This window comes from Esox lucius, chromosome 19, assembly GCF_011004845.1.
Source record: "Esox lucius isolate fEsoLuc1 chromosome 19, fEsoLuc1.pri, whole genome shotgun sequence".
In the NCBI taxonomy this organism is placed as follows: Eukaryota; Metazoa; Chordata; class Actinopteri; order Esociformes; family Esocidae; genus Esox; species Esox lucius.
In genome coordinates this window covers 14,352,807-14,377,248 of record NC_047587.1, presented here as the reverse complement: position 1 = coordinate 14,377,248, position 24,442 = coordinate 14,352,807, and the positions used below count along the sequence as shown (strand labels likewise).

General features: G+C 42.8%; 1 protein-coding gene across 3 annotated transcripts; it reads right to left on the bottom strand.

Moving 5' to 3' along the window:
- Positions 1 to 447: 447 nt before the first annotated feature.
- cd82b (CD82 molecule b) lies at positions 448 to 23,908 on the bottom strand. Of its 3 annotated transcripts, none has more exons than XM_029115180.2 (9): positions 23,770 to 23,908; positions 16,904 to 16,976; positions 13,974 to 14,046; positions 7,865 to 7,989; positions 7,092 to 7,166; positions 5,089 to 5,187; positions 3,970 to 4,143; positions 3,278 to 3,361; positions 448 to 1,021 (listed from the first exon to the last, which is right to left on the bottom strand). In XM_029115180.2, the coding sequence occupies exons 2-9, from the start codon at positions 16,964 to 16,966 to the stop codon at positions 944 to 946; spliced, it is 771 nt and encodes a 256-aa protein (XP_028971013.1). In that variant the 5' UTR covers positions 16,967 to 16,976; positions 23,770 to 23,908; the 3' UTR covers positions 448 to 943. The 3 variants fall into 3 exon arrangements, with proteins under 3 accessions (XP_028971013.1, XP_028971012.2, XP_028971014.1); XM_029115179.2 differs by having other exon boundaries at positions 23,774 to 23,905; XM_029115181.2 differs by lacking the exon at positions 23,770 to 23,908 and adding an exon at positions 23,122 to 23,204.
- Positions 23,909 to 24,442: the final 534 nt, after the last annotated feature.

The following is a 24,442-nucleotide window of genomic DNA, read 5'->3' as shown; positions in this document are numbered from 1 at the left end:
AAAGTAGAGCACTTTGTAGGGAAACGTGTGCTATTAGGCATTTATTCAATATAAGGGGTGGAAAAACAACAAAAGGCTTGTGAATAAAAACAGAGCAAAAAGACAGCTCGGTTTCGTGTATAAAACACTGATGTGTCCTCATGTGACTCTCGCTTTTGATTCCCTTACTGAAGACGTGTGTACAACCACTACATGAAAACACTATACATCAGAATGACAGAGACACATCGAAACAAACACAAAGAACTGAAAGTGAAAAACACCAACAGAAATACTTCGGTAATACACTTAATAAAAAGCTGTTCATATTGGCAGCTATTTGTTTTGTTAGACAACAGCTAGACCAGACCCATCCTTGACAGAGAGGCAGGAGGAGTAAAGAGGGGTTATTAATGACCCAGCGGGCAGTGAGGAGGTGAAGGGAGGGAGAATAAATGGAGAAAATAGGAATAAGGATGTTAACCCCACGAGAGTAGCCCTGCTCTGGGCCCATATTCAAATAAAATAGTGCTGATCTAGCATCAGTTCAGCATCTGTGATCATAATGAATAGATCAAAATGGAGACATCAGACCTGATCCAAAAATCACTACGGGAACATCTGTCTGTCTGTCTGAATTGTCTGTCTGTATTGTCTGTCTGAATTTTCTGTCTGTCTGACTGATCAACAGCTTACAAGACTTAAGTGCTGTTATAAACACAGACGGAAGGTTTCTATTAATCTACCAGTCTAAGTAACCTAATGACCAGGACAAACAGGAGAGAACTGAAGAACGTACAGGCGTTTGTTTACACCAACACATAAAAACCCAACACTGAATTCATAAAGATATCTAACCACGTCAATAACTGGTGATCAAAGATAAACAACAAATGTGTCCCAAAAAGACACATGACCATATGGTACGCTTATTTCCGGTGTGTGTGTGTTCAGCCGTTCCTCATCAGTACTTGGGTACTTTGCTGTAGTCCTCCTGGACAACACTCCTACAGAGACACATGGACAGGAGCATCCCCAGGAGCTGGAGACAAAAACACACAAGTCAATTACACACACACCAGTGTAAATTTAGACAACTAAATATTGTCACAGAACAAGCAAGTCCTAAGCCCAAATCACATGACAGACGAACGTCAACAGCGTCAATATAGGGCACGTAATTTTGAAGTGGTCATTCAAAATAGGCGCGCAACTACTGCAAGGTTGTTCTTTGTTTAGCTATATTTACAACTTGCTAGGAAATTGTTGGAATTCGCGGTGAAAAGTATAAAAGTAGTGACTTGGGCAAACTGCTTTCCGGTTCCTTTTTAGGGCACGTCCTAGTAACACATACATTTTCATTAACATCGTCCAATGTGCGATTTGTCCACTCCTGCACTTACGTTATCCCAAGTTATGCGCTGTGGGTTTTTCGACTAGTATACTAATAGAAATATAACTTGATGGTTGTGTTGCAGATCAAGACGATATCTGACGATTTCAGATGCCACTGTGCTGACACCTGCCCCTTCCCCGTGTTGTCCCTTTCCTTGTCCATCTGGGAATGCTTCTGACCTGGACTAAGTTTAAATAGATCCCTCTGAGCCTGGGTCCTCTCTAGGTTTCTTCCTAAATGATGGCCTTCTTAGGGGGGTTTTCCTAGCCACTGAAATTCAACACTACTGTTGTTTGCTCCTTGGGGTTTAAGGCCAGGTGTTTTGTAAAAGCACTTTGTGACAACTGCTGGTGTAAAAAGGGCTTTAAAAATAAATTTGATTGACTGATTAGTTAGTTTTTAACAGGGGTAATGTTAACTAAATTGTCTTAAATTTAATAATTAAACAGTTCAACTACAGCCTATTGTACTGACTGGGTTTACACATCTATATGTTCTACTGGAAATGGATACTACTATCAAGCTAGCTGATGCACACACACAAGCTAGCTCAAAAGTACTAACAACATAAGCAACCAAAAGTACATTCTCACGAGATGACCCGGGGAGTCCTGAAGAAAATTCACGCCAAGCAATTTCCTTACTTGGTAGGGCACACTGACTTTTTTCTGTGTTATTTGTCAGCTCACTTGAGCTAGAGATGCGCGCGAAGACGCGTGAAAATAGACACTTCGCTCTGACGCCATATATGTCTTGACGCTCGCGGCACGTCTGTACTCTCATTCATTCACATTAGTAATGGCCAAACAAGGCTTCATTAGCGTTATTTTAGCAGCAGGATATTATGCTGGCAGCACTCCTTTATCACAATAAAAGCCATAATTGAAATTTACAAGGCAATATAGTTAACAATGTAGTCTGTAAAAAAGAACAGACACAAACAACATTGGAACGGACATTAAACATAAAATGTAGACTAGATTGCTAACTATGCTGCCTTTATATATTTCAATGGTGGCTTTTATTTTTAAAAATACATTCTCAGTTAGAGCTGCTAGTATAATATCCTGCTGCTAGAAGAACAGTAATGAAGCCTCGTATGGCAATCACCAAATCCCAGACATTCTGTCTGCAGCGTATACGGGAGTTGTCTGATTTGGCCTCTAGTTACCTAATGTGTATAAACATTACACATTTAAAAAAAATGTATATTCCGCCTCAGAGATTAAGATTAAAATGCAGTGTTCTAGCTCAAGTACTGCTAGACCTGCTACACCCGTCTTGGGTGCCAAGGCTGGACGCATGCAATCCAGAATCTGGTTTCACTTTTTATATAACTGAAAAAAATAGGACGCACTGTACAGTGAAAGCGGACATGGTATCTTGCATTCATACATTCACAGACAAGAACACTACGAACCTTAAGAGGCACCTAAAGGCCCATTACCAAAAGGTAGGTAGGTAAATTAAACCTGAAATTTTAACCCTAGCAATTGTATCCACTTTGTTTTATAAAGGTGCATAGTTGGTTTTTAAGTTAGCTAGCTAGCTAACAAATTAGGTGAACAGACAAATTCTATATGCTGGCTACTAGCCACAGCTAAATGTATGCTACTGATTGGCACGTGGCTACATTTTGGTGCCATGTTTAATTTCCATGTTTACAACTTCATTTATCCCAGTGGGGAAATGATTTTTGTGGCATTCTGCATACACCAATACAACACACAAAGTGCTTAACCATCCTACTTAAAAACACACATAGGGTTACACCAGACTTACAATAGAAATACATTGTCATTATATTAGCGCTCATAGATAAATAATTGACTGATGCGCACGCACGCACACACACACACACACACACACAGAGCAGGATCAGGGCAGGCACAGCTTTGATACCTCAATGACCGCCACCCCAACGCAGATTCCAACAATAACCCCAGAGTTCTGCCACAGCCAGCTCTCCGCACTGTGAATACAACCCTGGAGGGAGAGAGGGGGGGGGGGGGGGGGTGGAGGGAAAATTGCAGAAAGAGGATTATATGATGGTGCTGTGAACCAATAGTGTCATTGGACTGGGCTAATAGATTATTACCAGAGGTAACCATGGTCATTAAAGATTCAGCATGTTTTCAACTGAACACATAGTCCAATCTAAATTTGACTACCCTTTTTTAGCCCAACCTTCTAAATTCTGGTGGGGGGCTGTTGGATTGGGTGCCCTGGAAGAGCAGATATGACAGGTTTGTCAATATGCTGACTCAGGGATTTGATCTAGCAACCTTTTGGTTCCTTGTGAGATGCTGTAATCACTAGGCTCCTGGGCGCTGAGATGACCCAACTCTGGTTGGGTCAAATCTAAGCAGAGGAACTGCTTAGATTTGGGTCAAGGACCAGATATTAAAAATGTCTTAAATGTGCTCCGAATCCATTAACACAAGTACGACACAAACCTAATGAGCGAAACCTTAGGTTGGGATTTCGCAGCTCACAGTTTCAGGACACTGGAAGGGTTCTTACAGGTGTTCACAAAGTCATTGATTTCCCTCACTCTCTGTACAGAAGACCGAATCTCCCCAATCCACCCGTACCGTTTGGTAAACAGGCAGTTCCGCTGAGAGGTGTTCACAGAGCCCGGTCTCTGCAATGTCCGTCCCGGGGAGGGTTATGTTCCGGCAAGAACATGAGTACAGGGGGATGGAACTGTTCTGGATCTGCACGTTCTCCGACCAGTTACCCGGCCCCGTCCATCCACAGCACATCATCTGGAGGGCGGGTGTTTAAAGGGAGACAAAGGAGAGAGAAAGAAAGAGGGGGAAGACAGCATAGTTAAACTAGTTTATAGTGGTGACATTCCTTTCTGAAATAAATTATTTAGACAGCATGCAGAACCTCTCTCTTTGGCTAAAACTCCAACAAGGTGAGATCAGAGTGCAGGCAGTGCTGTGAAAGTTCTTGGCTTGAATACATCTTAAAACACTGCGACAATACCCACTGAGGCAGGTCTACTTATTCACAGCCCAGGGGATGGAAAGGTCAACCGGGCCTCAGTTCATTTTTCCTAACAAGCTTAGTGAAGTCCTTTAAACAGATTCTTAGGAGAAACCAAACAGATTTCACAAATCTGTTTGGTTTCTTAGAGCAAGGCCATGCTAGGGTTTGGCTCCTCTCATAGCTGGCTATTGAGGTATTTATACTTCATGGATATCAAAAGTGTTGAAAAATAGAAAAGAGTTTTTGGCTGAAAGAGAAGTGGGACGGATTTGCAGCTTGGGTGGACTACAGGTTCTTAACCTTCAGGCTGTTGATTTTACATAACAGAATGAAAGGATGCAAAACACAAATTGTTTGTTTTTAAGCCCACCCATTTAAATTGTCATATTGTCTTAATGTTGTCTTTTTATGTTGCTTTGACTGGATGTTTTACTATGCTGGTGTTTTGTTTGCCAGGACTCGGTTTAAAATGAGAATGTGTCCTGGTTTAATAAAAATTAAATAATAGCTTGGGTCATGACCTTGTTATACGGCAAACAAATTTGATTTTCATAGTGTGTTAGGACAGATGATAATTAACAGACAGGCAAGAAGCTTGCTTGGTTCATTTGTGGTGTTTTTTGTCCAATGTGGAATCTGATTTAAAAGATTAATTTTAGCTCTTGTTGTTGCCAAATGTGCTTTTGCAAGAGCCCAGATTCTGCTTCAACACTTACTGTCCTCTGGATGTAGTCCCAGGTGTGTTCTGTGGTTCGGTTCTGACCGGTATAGTTAACCAGCATCCCTTTGATTATGTTGGACATCTCGTGCTTCAGCTGCATGTGGACAGAGAAACATAACCGTTAGCTTGTGACATAACTGCCATGTTAGGATGCCAAAAACATGTCTGACACTGCCGATGAGTTACACCTGGTTCAAAGTGATAAGGATATAGGAGACATTGTAAGGAGGTAGGAGACACTGTGTCGGTTACAAGGGAGGGGTCTAAAGACTGGGTAGTGTAGGGCTGGTGATGGGGAGGAGCCCAACCTTCTGGGAAAGGGGCCCACCCTCCCCTGTGGTAAACCCTTAACACAGAGAGCATGTCTGAACACACACACACACACACACGGGCCACAGCAACCCCACCCACCATGAGTCGTGAGGTTAACTGAGCTAGGAGAACTAACACGGATAAGCTGAAACAAAATCCTCCCGTTTGGCAAGCACACCCACACACACCCATAACTGTTCCTCTATACCAGGTTCCAACAAGTGGGTATGACATATATACTATCATTATGAGCTACATGCCCATATGGACCCAGGTCAGGTATCTGACCCTGTGAACCACTCAGAGGGTTCGGTCAGAGCCATGTCCGTCTGTGTGTTTTCAACCCTGGCTTTGCCCTGCAGGGGGCGATGTGCTATAATGAACCATGGCCTTGACTTGGGCCTCTACAGCCATACAGCTGACATTCCACGTTACGACAGAGTAATGTTTACAACCGCATGCGCTGCACTTCCCCCTCATCGTCCCCCTCAAGACACCTGTAACCCTCCCCCCATTCCTCACAACCTCCATCCCTTGCCACATACAACCTACTCTGGAGCATGGGTTGAGGCGCCATTCAACTCAGTAGACCTTCATACCGGAATCAAACCCACAGCTGCTGGACACTGGGTTGTTGGTGATTCTGGTTGACTGTGCCAGAAGCACCGACAACCCAATGTGACATTAAATGGTGAAGCTTGAACATCACAGTACACCCCCTCCAGAGCAGAAGGGGGAACGGCGGAACATCACAGAACACCCCCTCCAGAGCAGAAGGGGGAACGGCGGAACATCACAGAACACCCCCTCCAGAGCAGAAGGGGGAACGGCGGAACATGTCACCCCCTCAGAGAGCGCCCGGCACCTGCTGCTCCTCCACTTTCCGCTAAAACAATTTGACACCTCCTCCTCCGCATCTGTTCTCAGCCCTTCAATCTCTCCCCTCCCACCAACATGTCACGCACTAACTCATCACCCAGCTGTGCTGGGCATGGAGCACATAGGGCCGGGATGTGACAAAGCTGTGCTCCTGTTGCGTTTTTGGTTGTCCCTGTCACCATGACAACTAAACAAGCAACTGATATCAGTCACCATGACAAGTGCGATTACTACAACCCGTTTCCGCTTCTGGCGGAGAATGAGCTTAAGAACTGTGAACCCAATTCAAACACAGGCTGGAAATTACTGCACCACTTCAAGCTCTGCCTTTGCCCAATTCTGAATCTTTTAAATAATCAATAATGAAAACCTTAAACCCGGAACTGCAGCTGTTGGTGATGACATCATTCTAAGTGAGCCTCGACAGATTCTTACTGTTAACATGTAAGACATGTTCACCAGAGCCTAATGACTGACTGACTGGTTGACTTGACTGGTTAACTGGTTAGCTGACTGGTTGACTGCCTGGTTGGCTGACTGACAGATTACTGCTGACTGTTTTTCACAGAGCAGGGAGATTGTCAGCAGACCCCAGTGAGGTAGAGCTGTCTAGAGGCGAGAGAATGTTGAGTGTGTCCCAGCAGTGGGAGGCCTAGGGAGAGGGGTGAGAGCGAGGGGGATGGCGAGAGATGGTTGGGGGACAGAGGAGGGAGAGAGGGAGGAAGAGTGAAAAGATGAGTAGGTTGGAGGGAAAGGAAGACAACGAGGAAAAGAGTGTGTGTGTGTGCGTGTGTGTGCGGAACTCACACTTTCTCTCTGGAAATATATCAGCACGCCAGCCGTCACCTGGGCGATGAGGATGAGCAGGAGGCAGGTGAAGTACTGAGGACATACAGAGAGTCATGGTAAAGTGAGTTTCAGAAGTTCATGATAGCAGCTCGGATGGTCTAGTTAGCATGGTACAGGTGCGCTAGGGTTAACAGCAAATATTAACCATGTGTTAACTTTTTATTAACTCCAAATGTCAGAGTGAAAAAACAAAAAATGACTTGTTCAGTTTCATATTATTAGTCCAAATCTGAAATTCACTCTCAGAAGTGAAATTGGGGGAAAAAGCTTGGCTAAGTCTCCACAGCCATTAGAAGTTAACGTCCCACAGAGCAAGGCCGGGATGCAACAGAGTGACTGACAGCTGGCCATTGTGCTCCTAACTGGGTCACTCACAGCGGTCCAACGTTAACCCCTCGGGAAGGCAGCGATCAGGGCATTGTATTCACGTACAGTACCTCAGTTCCACAGACCTTAGGGGACTTTCCTTTTTGGAACAGACGGAGTGTGATGCTTAGCTGTGGCCCTAAAAGGTTTAAACCCCATCCCCCCAGATCTGACCCCCACCATACCCAGTTCCCTTACACCACCCGTAAACCTCTGACAGGCTTACCCCCCCCCCCCCCCCACTCCCTCTAATTCAGGAAACGTGAACATAATGCAGACCATTAAACCGAGGATCTGACCTGCATAAGACAAGTGTTAGATTAGCATGTCAGGGGCTTGTGCGTGTGTGGGTGAGTGTCTCTCACCAGGCCCAGCAGGCACCGTATCTCGTAGATGGCTCCGATGCAGCCCAGGAAGCCCATGGCCATTGACAGGGATCCCACACTGATCAGGATGTAGGAGGCCACCTGCAGGGTGGTGGAGGACTCCTCTGAAGGACACACACACACACACACACACACACACACACGCGAGGATGAACACACAACCCTTCACATCGCATATGCTGGGACTGATGTCCACCCTCTGCCGTGTCACCCAAAAGCAACTTTTCTGGTTTTCTTACAATCTTCACCCAGCACAGCCGGATGAGGACTGGCCACACCTCAGAGTCTGGTTTCTCTCTAGGTTTCTTCCTAAATTCCGACCTACTAGAGAGTTTTCCCTAGGCACTGTGCATCATTGTTGTTGCTTACACTTTGGGGATTCAGGGTGGGTATCTGTAAGGGGACTATGTGACGACTGCTGATGTAAAAAGGGTTCTATAAAATAAATTTGATTGATTTCATTGATAATTGACTCAAAAAACGTCCCACCTACAATAATGACAAATGACGTGAATGGCTTAGATCGGGCCAAGACTGAGGAGAAATCGTTTGTGGGTGAGAGGAAGAAAATGGTCCATAAAAAATTTAATCACCGATCCCAACTGAGGAACAGGGCGGAGCGCCCTACTGTGAAACATAATTACATTTCAAATTCTAAATATGTGACAACAGAGCAAAAATGTTAAAGTAGTAGCTTCACTATAAACCTTCCAACAAACTTCAATGTAGAAATGAATACATTACACTCCGTATGTCTCTCAACATGCATGTCTCCACACACACACACACACACACACACACACACACACACACACACACACCCTACATCCTTCATGTACTGTTCATGTTAGTGGCTAGGGTATAATGAAAAGGCTGGGGTCCCTTGCTAAGTATAGAGAAGGTCTCCCTTATAGAACAGCTAAACGTGGCTCAGGTCTCCCCTTTACGGGGGTGTAATTAACACTGATGTAATGAAAGACAGTGTGTGTGTCAGTACATTTTAGTGTAGGTGTGTCATGAATGAACTGCACAATCGGGAGAGGCTAGTTACTAAGGATGAAAAAGTCGCCATGGGACGCAAGCTATTCTAGTGCCAAAGGACCCCCCCACCAGCCGCCACCGCCATGGGTGTAGAGGGTAGTTGCTGTGTACACACGATATGTCTTAAATTCATCTTCCTGGTTTGGGCCTACACAGCGGAAAATGCCAACTCATAGTGTTCTCAAGGGTTAACACAAAGGCATGCAAGGTTTTTAATTTTTAAATGTTTTGAGAGCCTGGGTCAACAGAGGATACAGAATGTGTACGTCGAAACACGAAGTTGAAACGTGTAAAAAAAAATTTTTTACACGTTTTTTCTCTGAAGCTTTTTCTCTGAAAGGATTTTCTTCAAAAGCCACACACAGGAAACAGTTATTAGCGTAAGCTCTTGTGGCTAATAATCTGCGGATATGAGCAGGTGGCAGGCAGCCCGGTGATTAGAGCGTTAAGACAGAATCCCTGTGCAGACAATGTGATAAATCTGGCATTATGCCCTTGAGCAAGGCAGTTAACCCATAATTGATCCAGGGTCTATAACATCCTAGCTGTCACCCTACTATCTAAGAAAGGGACTGGGGATATGGAAAGGGATATGCAAAGACCTGATTTTCAATTCAAACATTGTGACCCTTTCATCATGTTTATAATGCATCTACCATAAAAGTTTGAGATATCTAACATTTACAGAAACGTAAATATCCAAATAATGTAATGAAAGTAAAAAAAGAATGTTGCAATGCAACAAAAAAGATCTACAGATGCAGACTCTCCTCTGTAGCAGAGACACAGCCTTTTCCTGTAGTCAGCAGGACCTCCACACCCCTCTGTTCTGTGGTCTGTTTCCATGGCACTTGGAAGACTCCCTCCACTGGAACTTCCAAAACAGTTCCTCTGGTGGTATCCACAGAAATGTCCATTTAAAGAGACTCACAACAGGCACCGTGCTGGCTTCACAGTGCACCACCCTGCAGGCCTCGGGTTAGAAGTAGTGCACTACCCTGGGGACAGGGTGCCATTTGGGACAGTGAGTCCTAATGTGCTTAAAGAAAGCAGCACACTCAGTGTTTGGCATAGCAGGGTTCGCTGTACAAACATTTCCAGGGCCACATACCGAGTCGGTACACAGGCAGAGGGAATGAAAAGGCACACACTATCCAACTGGATAGTATTGCCCTCTTCTATATGCAGTTCTGGTTAGACGCTAACTACATTTCGTTGTACTGTACTCATACTGTTCAATGACAATAAAGTTGAATGTAATCTAATTATAAATCACATATTTGGTCCACTAAAATGTTGTTTACTTCTCACAAGGCCAATACTGACAAAGTTATCTGATTAACTAAACGGATAAACAGAGCATTTCAGAATCTATCCCAAAATCAATGTGTGCCAAAGTAACATCTAACTTTATTAGCTCACTAATCTGAATGCATTCTATGAAATGTAGCTTTGTCTGCTTTTGTTTGAGCTCAGCTGCGGAATAACAGTTCATATCTTCACTTGGTTTGGATACACTTCGTCTTTTGAAAATCGCTTCCACTAGGCCCAAGATTTTTCAGTTTAAGTATACAGCAAGCTGTGTTTTGGCAAGGACGTGTTCCTCGTCACTATGGTCACCATGGGTACTAACAGAGAAGCTCTAATGGAAAGAAGATCCTTCAGTGGCACAAGGTGGTCTACAGAATACACGAGAGAGAGAGATGAGGTTGCAGTCTACAGAATCCAAGAGAGAGAGATGAGGTTGCAGTCTACAGAATACACGAGAGAGAGATGAGGTTGCAGTCTACAGGATACATGAGAGAGAGAGATGAGGTTGCAGTCTACAAGATACATGAGAGAGAGAGATGAGGTTGCAGTCTACAAGATACATGAGAGAGAGAGATGAGGTTGCAGTCTACAGAATCCAAGAGAGAGAGATGAGATTGCAGTCTACAGAATCCAAGAGAGAGAGATGAGGTTGCAGTCTACAGGATACACGAGAGAGAGATGAGGTTGCAGTCTACAGGATACATGAGAGAGATGAGGTTGCAGTCTACAGAATACACGAGAGAGAGATGAGGTTGCAGTCTACAGGATACACGAGAGAGAGATGAGGTTGCAGTCTACAGGATACATGAGAGAGAGAGATGAGGTTGCAGTCTACAGAATCCAAGAGAGAGAGATGAGATTGCAGTCTACAGAATCCAAGAGAGAGAGATGAGGTTGCAGTCTACAGGATACACGAGAGAGAGATGAGGTTGCAGTCTACAGGATACATGAGAGAGAGAGAGATGAGGTTGCAGTCTACAGAATCCAAGAGAGAGAGATGAGATTGCAGTCTACAGAATACACGAGAGAGAGATGAGGTTGCAGTCTACAGAATACATGAGAGAGAGATGAGGTTGCAGTCTACAGAATACATGAGAGAGAGATGAGGTTGCTGGTCTACAGAATACACGAGAGAGAGAGATGAAGTTGCAGTCTACAGAATAGATGAGAGAGATGAGGTTGCAGTCTACAGAATACATGAGGTGGACTAGCGGATGAGTTTGCAGAATATGTAACATGATGTGGTCTAGTGGATGAGGTTGCGGCCTACGTAACACATTAGGTGGTCTACTGGATGAGGCTGCGGCCTACGTAACACATTAGGTGGTCTAGTGGATGAGGTTCTGGCCCACGTAACACATGAGGTGGTCTAGCGGATGAGGTTGTGGCCTACGTAATACATGAGGTGGTCTAGTGGATGAGGTTGTGGCATACGTAACACATGAGGTGGCCTAGCGGATGAGGTTGTGGCCTACGTAACATATTAGGCGGTGTAGCGAATGAGGTTGTGGCCTACAGAACACATTAGGTTGTCAAGCAGATTTAGTTGTGACCTATGTAACACATTAGGTGGTCTAGCGGATGAGGTTGTGGCCTACGTAACTCATGCTTGACAATGTTGAAGTGGTTTGGAATCCTACTCACTTTCAAATCCCTCTCCACTGAGCATTATTCTACAAAGTTTGAACAAATGTTTTTCAAAAATCTTTAGCTGAAGAACGTGTAGACTGCAACAAAAACATTCCCAGGGGGGGTCTAAAATTATGGTACAGCTGCACAAAGCTCTATTAATATAATCTATAGAAAATAATAACTTAAAACACAAGATCCTGTTTTCAGCAAGGCTTCTGTCAGTTGGCCAGTAACTTCTGAGGAGGACCTGGAGAATTAATAAACAAAGATGGGGCCCGCTGATATAAAGTGACCCGCTGGTTTGGACAAAGTGACCCGCTGGTTGCTAGCTAGTTACAGTGCAGTTGTGTATGATTATGCACAGCTACTGTTGGTTGGACACCAGAGAATAAAGAGAAGTTAGAGGACGACAAATAATCAGAGTAGGAGTCCTGTGGTGGAACAGCTGGACTGGCCCTATGACGGAGGGAGAAACGCTGATTTAAGGGGAGGGGGATAAGGAGAAGGGTACGGGGAGTAGGAGGGCAGTGGTATGGTCTCACGGAGAAAACAGGAACTTGGCTGTAATATAGAGGAACAGCTGGATGATGACAACAATGGATCACAGCTGCTAAATCTGCCTGGATGACAAAGAACTGTTATGTCCCAGGCACCTACCCAGATGATGATTGGTCTTCTATTCACAGCCAATGAATCTCTGCCACAGTGGCAGTTAGAGACTGACCAATGAGAAGCAGCTGACAACTTCACGTCGGACAGTAAAAAGTCATTTAATTGTTAACCCGGGCAGTCCATGGCCATATTCACAAAGAATCTCACAGTGCTGATCTGGGATTTGTTTTCCCTTTGATATCTTAAAAATACAATTATATGGACGCCTGTCCAATAGAAGATAAACAGCAGAAGGCGGTCAACAATCGCTGACCTTGGAGAAGCCCCAAGGCAGTCCAGACTGAAGAACATCCCTGACTCATTGACACATTTAATGCTGCTGTTTATTTAGCCAGGAAGCCCCTTGAGATGAGAAAGGTATTTCTGGACCAAGACCTGTAAAGTTATAAAACCGCTGGGAGGACAGGAGAAAAGCCAGACCATGTCGGAGTAGGCTGGGAAAAACACTGCGTGTGTGCGTGTGTGTGTGTCCAAGGAGTCACAGAAAGCTTCAGGAAACATGTCAAACTGTGGTAAATCACTACATCAGACTCGTTTCTCTCACAAGTCATTACTCAGGCACCTATGGGCGTTCCCTACTAAATATAGCCTTCTTTACGTCTCTCCCTTGCTGCCTGAGAGATATCTCGGCGGTCGCTCCAGATTTACAACGTGTTGATGGAGTATCTACAGACTTCTGCCAAATCGTGTAAAACAATCACCTTCAATTACACTCAGTCTGGAATCTGTTCAATAGTCATTGTATAAAAAACTGCAAATTCATATGTTTGAGTTATGTACCCCATTCTTCTGCATTGAAGTAAAAGTGAGTATATCTCCAAAAGCTGTTAGAATAGAAAGTTGTGTACATACACACATTTCCAAAGTGTACGAAGTTGCCAGATACAAAAAGAAAGAAGAACACTTGAGAGGGAAAAGATGGCTGAGGTAAAACACAGGAAGAACACATTGAAAGCATTTATGATAAATTAGTCTGATTTATAGTCATATTTTCCATCCATTTTTCCCTGCTCCATTTGCTTTAAACCAGAGTGACCCAGATTTTTACTGATGTGGGATCTCCGGGTAAAAGGCAGGTTTGGTACTGTCTTCATTGCCTGGTAGAACATCTGTAAAGCCACAGCAGGAATGACGGTGGGCAGATACAGTTAATAATTTTTATTATCATCATCATCATCTCTGAGTCTTTGGTGCTTCATCACACAGCATGTGAACCAGAAAGACCCCCATTAGCTGCTACAACTGGACTGAGTGGTTTAGGTCTGAGGGTTTAGGGGTGACGGCTCAGTGTTCAGGGTGTAGGAATGGACACACCAGGGTACCAACAGTTCAGCATATGACAAGGACCCTTTACTACTTTGGCTTCAGGTGTGCACAGACGAGTTGCTGAGTGTTAAATTGGGAGTATCAGCTGTGTTTGTGTGCAACTTACGTAGAACAGCGATGAAGCTCTGGTTATCCAGAAGGACCCACAGTCCAAAGCCCATGATTAATGCTCCAAAGATCTAGCGAGGAAACAGGGGATTCAGCATTAGAGTACAGTAAAATATTGCGGAATACAGTAAAGAGTACAGAGCAGTACAGTTTAGTGCAGAAGAGTAGGGTAAAGTAATAAATATAAAGTTATGATGTTTTTGCCTTCATAAGATTACAAGAAGCAAAGTCCTAAGGAGCAAAACACAGCATGCATTTCATCTGTATGTGTCGCCCTTATTGTGCAAAGGAATTGCCAGTACGGTAATGAAGTGCATGTGGCTTTGTGTATGAATGCTGTAAACTGGGAAGCAATCAGGGACTCTATCGGCTGGATAATTCTTAAAATAAATGATGCTTAGACTTTGAAACTGTACATCGTGTGAATTCAGTAGAGTGGAATACAGTGTAGTAGACTACTGTACGGTATACATTAGTAGTAGACAGTGCAGTGCTTTAGTCTAGTACAGTCAAACAGAGCAGAGTGTCCTCTGTGTCTTAATGCATACCAGATTTGTGAAATAACCAAGATACAATTGGAAAAGTGTGTGCATGTTTGTTTTTTGGAGAAGACACTGCTTTTATGAGAAGATACAGCTTGTCTGCATTTCTCTCCTACATCTGGGACTGATTACATTCTATCCCATCATCCATCTTTATTTACCCCCCACCCCCACTTCAATTCCCTTTTTCTGTTACTGCTTTGAATAAAGTGAGGGCAGACAGGGAATAGAGCCTGTTTTGTACTTAAAGTTAAAACCAGGCTCTATTTATAGTTAATGCTGACAACGGTCATAAAAGTCATTAAATTATAAAAGCAGGGTTTTTCTCAGATACAGACAAATGCTGCCGAGTCCCCCTTGACACAGCAGGTCAAAGCTCAACTTCCAGGAAACAAGGCCTGAGTTCTGAAGGGTCACCAGAATACAGAACAGCCAGTTCTGGACCCGGAATAAAAGGTCTGGACCTAATCAGAGGCAGTCTTTTAATCCTCATTTCCGTTCCAGGACACTAAGAGGCCTCCAGCATCGCTGGCACTGGCAGCTGTACCACGTCCCTGGTAACGAGGCTATAAAGAGTCTAAGTGCCAACGTGTAATTTGGAGGGGGCTCGTCCAGGAAAGATGAGAGAGACGCCCGCTAATTCACCAGTCCACCCCGCGGCCTCGACACGGAAACCCAATCTACACACCCCAGTGTCATCAGTGTAATCCGCCTGCCGGACCGAGGCCTGTCTGTTTGGAGGGTCGGTTGCGGCAACTCCGAGTCCTCATTAGCAAAAACAGAACTGGACTGGTTCTATGGCCCGGCTGGCCCAGAAAACACACCGCAACATCCAACCGTGCATACCATTATCTTCTATCTTCCAACCCTTCTTAAAATCTGGCTACTTTGTTAGATTTTCTCAAATTTGACTTTTGGGGAACAGGGCCCGTAGAGTAAACACGTTACGCTGTTCTGTTTGACAAAACCCCAACCTCCACTGTCTGAGGATGTCAACATGGGAATGGTGGTTGCCATAGCATCCTTCACTTCTAATCGCCTCCCACTAAGGCCAGACAGGGTCATGTGACCACTGTTCAGTCACCAAAAGCTTGAGACAGTTTTATTGAGACACTTGACTGAAACAAGTAATTAAATCCTTAGAGAAAATAACCTCTAACAGCCTACCACTTCCTCTCCTAGACCCAGATGTCATTAGACACAGGCAGGGTTCACATCAAACAACTAAGTCATGTTTTACTGGGCCAGACAGTTTGATCGTTTAGCTGACGTTAAACTTATCCAGAGTCACTTAAATACATTAGTGAATATGTGCATTTTAGTAACTACAATACTAAAGTGCCCATATAAAATACCTATATCATGTATTGTGGTTATGGGAGGAGAATGGATGAATGAGCCAATTGGAAGAGCGACAGACCCAGTTTGTCAGGACCATGTTTTACCATCATGTTGCGGTCTTATAACCAGTGTCTGTACATCAGCACTGAGTCAGTTCCAGGAAGACCATAAAACCCACACGTTTGGACTACATTTGGAATTTCATTAGGATCCTCAATTTTAGCTGCTGATCAAGACTAAATACACAAACGCAGAACCACTGAAGATCTGGTGGAAAGGGATCCAACTGAAAATCGCAGGTTCTAGCTGTATGAACAGCCAGAGCCACAGCATGAAAGGCCCCAGGTTGGCAGGCAACATTACATACATAACTTTGCTTATCTCTAGGAAATCAGCTTATACTATATTTAAAATGCCCACGATATTCAAATTTCAGCCTACATAGCGCCTGTATCCAAACTGGAAAACTGCCCACCGTATTAAATTAACATATAAACCTGACACGTCTAAAAATGTTTATTTCAATAAGTCGTTATTGGGATTATTCAATTATGTGACAGAGATGCACCTTTTTATCAGCCCACAATCTGACTGTGTTAAAATGTCTGATTATTTCGGACAAATTGTGCGAGACATATCCTATTGTTTATTGTTATAATTTATTCTCTTTCGCAGTTTTTGATGCCTAATACCTGATTATCTCCATTCATATCTAGACTTATAATGTACAGTTACAGAAGAGAATGTGTATTGCTTTTGTTATTATATAATTTGATAATGTTTTGATTCATTGTACTTTTGTGATAGTCTTTTTAACATCAGCGATCACATCAACTACTAACTTTCTAATTAGTGAATTCCTAATTTGTTATATGGAATATTTTTCATTTTGCCCTGTTTTAAATTAGACAAAACTCCTAGCCATAGTTTAAATAAATGGGACGTTGTTAGATAACTTCTATTTACCCCAGTGTGAGCCAAGTTTGCTGGCTTTGACTCTAAGGGCAAGTAGCATAAGAAATCATGAATTAATGATGTCACTTACAAAGAACAGGAGGTTGAAGAGGAACAGGAAGTACTTGGTTGCCGTGATGCATCCCTTCGTCATGGTTACGACTCTGCAACATACCAAAGGAAACCATTAGGCCATAGCACACAAAACATTTCCATAAATCCCAGGTTATTTGGGGGGGGGGTAAGCATGTTCCCGAACTCAGGATAGAGTATGGAGAAGACAGAACAGCATATTTCACTATTTCAGAGTCTCAACGACTGTGAACACCTGGCCCTGCAGGGCTGCTCTCTGGCAATGTAACACAACAGCAAGAAAGGAAGGAAAGACAAAAAGAAAGAGAAGAAATCTGAGAAAAGCACACACAAAAAAGAATAAACAGACAAATATATAGAGAGAACGAATATGCGAGAGAGATAAAAAATAACTGATCTTCACAGCAAAGAATAGTGCACACACTCTAGACAGCCTAGAGAAAACCCTGGCCTCTCCCCCAGTCCAACACACCTTAAAAGTGTAACTCAGTCATTTCTATACTTAGATAACAACTTCTTAATTTATTTTCTCTGTGAACCTACAGCCCTGATATGTTTACAGACACAGAGCTGTCGGTCACAGAATGAGCTTGTGCTCTATGCCGGTGAAAGTGAGGTTAAGGGGGGGAAGTTTGCAAGTGGTTTCCCATTGCCCAAAATGGGTTTTAATGACGTCAATACAACCACATTAGAACTAAAACTGGTTGGCATCATGGTTTTGATGCAGAGGTAACATCTAAAATAACCCCACAGTGATGTTTCTTCCTTCGAGGACTGACTTCACAGATAGCTAAAGAAATACATTGAGTAAAATGTACAGTACTATTACTGGTTTGTGTGGTTGTCCCACCTAGCTATTTTAAGATAAACTCACTAAATTTAAGCCTGTCTGGAGATGAGCATCTAATAACTGACATATCAAACACAAAGGAACACCCTTTGATCCCAGGCCTAATCATGCAAAAGGCCTTTAAACTGGACCGGATGAGGCTGTGATTGGCCATCGGTATAGGGAGTTATACTGGGGATCGGGCCTTGCGACAGCATCATGTTCATAATATGGACTACTAGAGTACGAACAAAGATGGTCTTCTGTAAACCAACCCTACATTGTCACCCACTGTACACCCACCCTAACACACTTTTAACAAGGCAATTGAAGCACATTCCAGGTTACTACCTTGTGAAGCTGGTTGAGAGAATGCAAAGAGGGTCATCAAGGCCAAATGTGTCTACTTTGAAGAATCCACAACATAAAAAGTATATTGATCTGTTTAACACTTTTTAGCTGCTACTTGATTCCATGTGTGTTAGTTTCACGTCTTGAATTTTAGCCTACTCTATAATGCAGACAATTGTAAAACTAAAGAAATACCCTTGAATGAGGTGTGTCCACACTTTTGATGGGTACTGTACATTTGTAAGTAGTTCCCCATCTAGCGATGTAAGACACAGATACAGAAACACACAGTCTCTACAGACCTATAAAAAAAACACATGTGTTTAAATAAAACAATTCTTGGGACAGAAACATCTCATTTCTGTTTTCTGCACCATTGAATAAACACTTGTGAATTTAAAAATGGTCTTCAATACCTCGACTTGACCAAGACACCTCCACCTCATTTGAAATCATGTTCATAAAAATGTCTGTTAGTAGTTTCAGTCTCTGGTCCCTCACCAAAAACAATCACCAGTCCTTTTCTGGACAGCCTAACCATGGCCTGGATACAACCAGCCATATGAACCAAAGAAAACATGCACGCTACCACCCAAAATAAAACTGGCCATTGTGGTGATTTGAAGACAGTAAACATTCTGGAAAATATCATAGGAGGACGGAGGAGGATAACTCCCCATCAGTACAACATGGATGTATTACAGCAATGCCAACCCAGGAACAACACAAGAACGATCCTGAGACAGACATCTTGTCAATTCCCTTCAAACGTCTGCCTACCAGGTATTTTGGCCTTGTGCATTTGACCGCTAGGGTCAAATGCACAATTGTAATTTTGACCTTGTTAAAGCCAGCACTCCTCTATTTTAAAACGTTTGAGAAAGGATTGGTAATTGACACGCCTAATATCAGCTTGTTTGAGACAGATGGGAAGGGTGGAAATATTTTAAGTGTGTCTTAAAAAAAGGACTAGCAGAAATAGTTTTGTTAAGCAATAACTCTGTTAAGTATGGTATACATTCTGTAAGAGACCACACAGGCTGTACACACATAGATAATGTGCTTTTGGTAACTTAAAAACTTGCTATAGGTCTATATAAATATAAAAACAAGAACAGCCTTAAACATTTGTATTCCGTTTGCCAGGTATTTTAATGGATGACCGTCAGTAGGGCTGGATTGGGCCTAGACAGCAAATTGAATTTAGGGTTGGGCATCAGTCTATCATGAGAATCCAAGAAACATCCCAACTCCAGCTGCCTTGTTAACCCTTCAAAGGGCCAAATATAGCCTGCTCAGTCCTCCCCTTCACCGCCGCCTTTCCAGACCCTTCCAGACCCTTCCAGATGCAGCGGTTGCATCAAACCAAACAATGGTCGGTGGTAGGTTTCCGGACACGACCAGAGGAGAGACTGGGAACCCCCACATGAGAATCAATGTGAGTTTTGATCATAATATGACTCTGCCGTGCTTTGCTCAGAAGTTGTCAAAGACATGATGATCAGTGTCGGGAAGGTTATAAAACTACAAAGACAGCAGGTCTAGAACTCGAGAGTCCATTGGTTGTATTGGCGTCATAAACACCAGACGGTAAACAAGTATTTTTCAGAGATGCTATTAGACTCATAGGGTCACATTTTTGTTTTTATATTTTATTTCAGTCCTTTCACTTTTAGTCAAATGTCAGCTATAGTTTTCATTTACTCTTAAATTAATGGTTTGAAATAAACTAAGATCAAATGTAAATCAATTCTAAAAACGAACTATGCCTACTTTAAAACAGATTCATATGAACGTAAAAACAAAGTAAATAGAAACATAACATCCATACATGAATACAAGCACAGAGAAAGATAGAGGTTTCTTTTTTTTTTTTTTTTAGTTTTACAACAGCTGCTGGATGTTCTGCACAAATCCTGTCAAACATGAGCCCTGACTTTGAATCTCAGCAAGAAAAAAGTATGGTATTCCAAGAAAGGTCCAGATGCCAAGACCACAATGGTAAACTTCAGCAAACACAGAATTAAACCTACTTTCCAAAGGGACAAACAACCAATTGAGACTCAGCATGAAGAACGCAAAACTCCAAATATTGAATACAGTTCAGAATCAGCACTACAGCCTGCTGGCTCTGGGGCTCTTTCACAAACACAAACATTGCGGCTGAGCAGACGTTTCAACCAATTACAATGCTTCATTCTACCATTCCATTATAGAAATGGCATAAGTTGCCAGACATTTCCGAAATAGGGATATATGGTGTTATTCCCGACCCTCTGATATTCTCAGCCTAACCCACCAATCTGCCTTGACCACCCCAGCTTGAGTCCCATTTTGATATATATTTTTTAACTATACATGTTTTAAATTTCAGTGCGGTCTGTGTGCAATAGCCACTTTGATATAATTAACTAGGGTGACTATTGTGCCATAATAATAATACTAAACTTCAGGATGGGATCAAACTAAACCAGAAGGGCCCACACATCAGAAAAAAACAGGCTTTTATATAGTCAACTAATTCCAGGAGTACTGGTAGCAGTTTAACTACTACACAAAACACAATCCTTAAAAGAGATTGTTACACTTCAGGCCTCGATGGTGAACAGAGAGAATTTAAACAAACAAAATATTAGACTTAGGCTAGATATGAGCAAAGATTAGAAATGATTTATGCCCCTAGGGACACTTAAAAATAGATTCCGCTAGGAGCTAAGAAAATCAGCAAAACCAGGACCTCAAGAATACACCAAAATCCATAAAGAAATGTTTCTTTAACCATAAACCATCCTCTTGCTAGATTTTAATGCCATTGAAACTTGTGGTTGAGGGCAATCCATAACCTTAGACCAAAGGACATAGTCAGACTAGGGTCCAAGGGCCCTTCCAATGTGGACTCCAATATAATTTTAAAGAAATGATCGGAAAAGTTTCAATTCTGTTGCACCTGGAGGGTGCAAAACGTACACCATCCTTTGGGAAACACAGCTATAATTTAAAACATGTGTAGTATTGATTGATTCCCTTGAATAATTTAATGAAGAACAATATATTCCACGTTTCTCATGTTGTTCATCTCATACAGCCCATCTTGTTAAAGTTCATCGGTGTCGATTATTTTAGAAGTGACCGTAGCTAGCCTACAAATAACCTAAACTGTGTCCTCATGTGGCCTTTTACATTCTTCAAACAGTGAATTCATTTTCCAAGGAGGAGAAAGGCATAATGTGTGGCCGTGTACTACTGCTGCTATTGGGGCATAGCAACAGGGCCACACTGTTAGCAGAACACACTGGGACTGTGGCTTGTTCTATATTCATCTTTCCTCCATGCCTTGTACCTCCTCTCTCCCCGCCTGTTTCTCAAAATCCATGGGGGCGGGAGGGGGGTGGGGGGGGGAGGCTGGGAGAGAAGGAATAGAGGAAAGAGAAATTAAACCAGACTTTTTTTTATAACCTTGAAGACAGAACAAGTAATACATGGGTTTCCTAAACATCAGTAACCATGTGCAATTGTAGCTGTACGTCAATGCCTCTCATACGCCCCAGGGCCACTTTGGGGGCCAGCCCGTAGATTAAGAAGCCTTAATTACATTAGAACAGAATCTGCTGATTGTAAGAGAACATAGCCTACAGACTGAATGACTCAACTTTTCCTAGGCAAGCCAGTAACCTTTAGTCATAAGAATTCCTGAAATGTTCAAACTCTTATCCAAAACAGATGTAGGGAACTCTCTGACCGTCCCTTAGAATGAGCCTGACCATGCCCCGGTGCCAGCCATTTCAAAGACCCCCCTTAGGTGTTGGCCAACTTCTTCCAGTCCGTCCCTCCCTACAGCAAAGCAAGTGGCTGTTTTATCAATATGTTGTTGAAACGACAGATTGAGACTAAGGTGAATGGCGATAAACGGTAGATAAGCATACTGGCCTCAGAATGAGAATGAGGCGTGCCACGATGCCAGTGGTTATGTCCACCGGGCCCACCCCACTTCTTTAGCCACAAACCTTAGCTATGTACCAAAACAAGTAGCGGAGCCTTTGAATTACAGAGTGAACCTGTAAGCATACTATACATACTACTTTCCCCAAACAAAAAGACAAAGTAATGTTCTGACTGTGTCATTCACTGAGGGTAGAACCTGACATGTAGACCAGGATTTCTAGTTAACATATACAAGAGAACAATCTAGTGTATGCAAACTGGTTTCAGCAAAGCAAACAAAGAACCTTTTTCCCCAAACATTAACACGAATATCCATGTGTGTGCAATATGAACGTCAGAAAGGCCCTGTGGAAGATGCCAATTTCTCCACAGAAATGTTGAAGTAGCTTATGGTTCCTCTCCATACTGTGTATCAAGCACGCACACGCACGCACGCACACACACACACGCAAGGGGATAATCCAACATCTATAATCAGTGTTTTGTTAAAACACTGATTCTCTGTGACATCGCAGAGGGGCTTCCCATGGCTATGAGGGCAGTTCAAACTCTGTCATGCTTTACAGACAACGTTCCCAGGGCAAATCAGCACTATCTTTCATTTTCATTATCATTACACACACACACACACAAAATGGGATAATCCAACATCTATAATCAGTGTTTTGCTAAAACACTGATCCTCTGTGACCTCGCAGAGGGGCTTCCCATGGCTATGAGGGCAGTTCAAACTCAGTCATGCTTTACACACAACTTTCCCAGAGCAAATCAGCACTCAGCTCTATTTTCAGTTTTCACTATCATAACACACACACAAACTCGCGCGCGTTTGTTCTTTCTTTCTCACTATCACACACACACACACACACACACACACACACACACACACACACACACACACACACACACACACACACACACACACACACACACACACACACACACACACACACACACACACACACACACACACACACACACACACACACACACACACACACACACACACACACACACACACACAACCCATTTCCACATCTGCGACGCTGAATCCATAGTCTTGTACACCCCCCGGGGTTAAAATCTCTTAATACCTTGGTAGGGTCCCCTGCACTCCGCTTTACCAACTGTCAGCACACGGGGAAAAGTGGGGGTGACGTGGAATGAGACATAATCCGTTTACACGGAGTATTATTGTGCCAAGCCTACAAAGTCGAATGGCACGCATTAAAAAAAATCCCCAAGACCACTGAACAAAACACTACTTCTTCATAAATTAAAAGACGGACTTCACTTATCCTGTAAATATACAGCACAAAATAACTAGCTATACTGAACAAATATCATAACTATCACATTCAACCAAGATGCATTGCGCACACTCATCTTAGTTCTATACGGATACCCCGTGGCTTGATAGCCAGATTTAGAGATGGTAATGTTAAGTTCCATTTTGATAAAATACATCAGGTAAATACGTTTATTAGCTTACAATGTATAGCGACGGACAACAAATGGCTGTGAGTTAGCTAGCTGGTTTAACTTTAGCCGGAAAAGCCAGTATCAGTTAATATCAAGCCAGGCAAAAGTTTTCGAACTGCCATTTCTAAAGGGAATACCACGAATGTAGAATGACACTGAAACGTGGCACAAACATGATACCTAAACCGTGTAAATTGTTTAATAATAACTACAAACTACAATAATATACCATAGCAAAACACATAAAAGTTAATACATACTTACAGTTTGGAGTAAAATGTAACGGATCTCTGTCTTTTCAACTGTCCGGATGAGCGTATGTGTTTAAGAGAACTTGATGTGTGTGTTTGGAACTGGTAGAGCGCTGTATAACTGACGGGCATCGAAAGGGAAAGGGATTGATAGAGCTCCACCACGCGGTAGACACGGGCTACTCCATTTTTCCTTTGCGTGTCTAAAAGGTGATAAATATAGGGGAAAATCCGTTGGAAAACCCGTCATTGCCTCTACAATAGGCAGTGGTTTTTCGCAATAAATCGAGCCGTTTCCATGTTGTGATTTTGGTACATTTTGTGTAGTTAGGATGAAGGCTTTTCCAAAGTGTATAGTACGCGTTTAGAGCATTAACAAAATAGCCCTAACATAATAATACAGTTCCCTCCAGTATTGGGACAGTAAAGTAAAAATGTCTATTTTTGCTCTACACTCAGGCATATGAAAATGTGATTAAATGGTGAATATGAGGCAAAAGAACAGTATGTCACCTTTAATTTCTGTCAGTTTCAACACGTTTTACCAACTAAGAATTACAGCAGTCAGAGATAAATCCCTCCAATTTATGTGAGTTTTGGGAATTGCGATTTGGATGCTAAAAGAGGTAGTCAATTAGAACCATAGCACAAAAGTAGGACATATCCAAACCAACACTCCCGA

What these genes read in the sequence shown, in the direction of transcription:
- cd82b (XM_029115179.2), bottom strand. Translation starts at nt 23,892, where the DNA reads ATGCCCGTCAGTTATACAGCGCTCTACCAGTTCCAAACACACACATCA. An exon ending in TACGGTGCCTGCTGGGCCTG is followed by an intron (nt 7,167 to 7,864) that starts GTGAGAGACACT and finishes GTATGTCCTCAG; the next exon opens with TACTTCACCTGCCTCCTGCT. An exon ending in GGGACTACATCCAGAGGACA is followed by an intron (nt 4,144 to 5,088) that starts GTAAGTGTTGAA and finishes CCCGCCCTCCAG; the next exon opens with ATGATGTGCTGTGGATGGAC.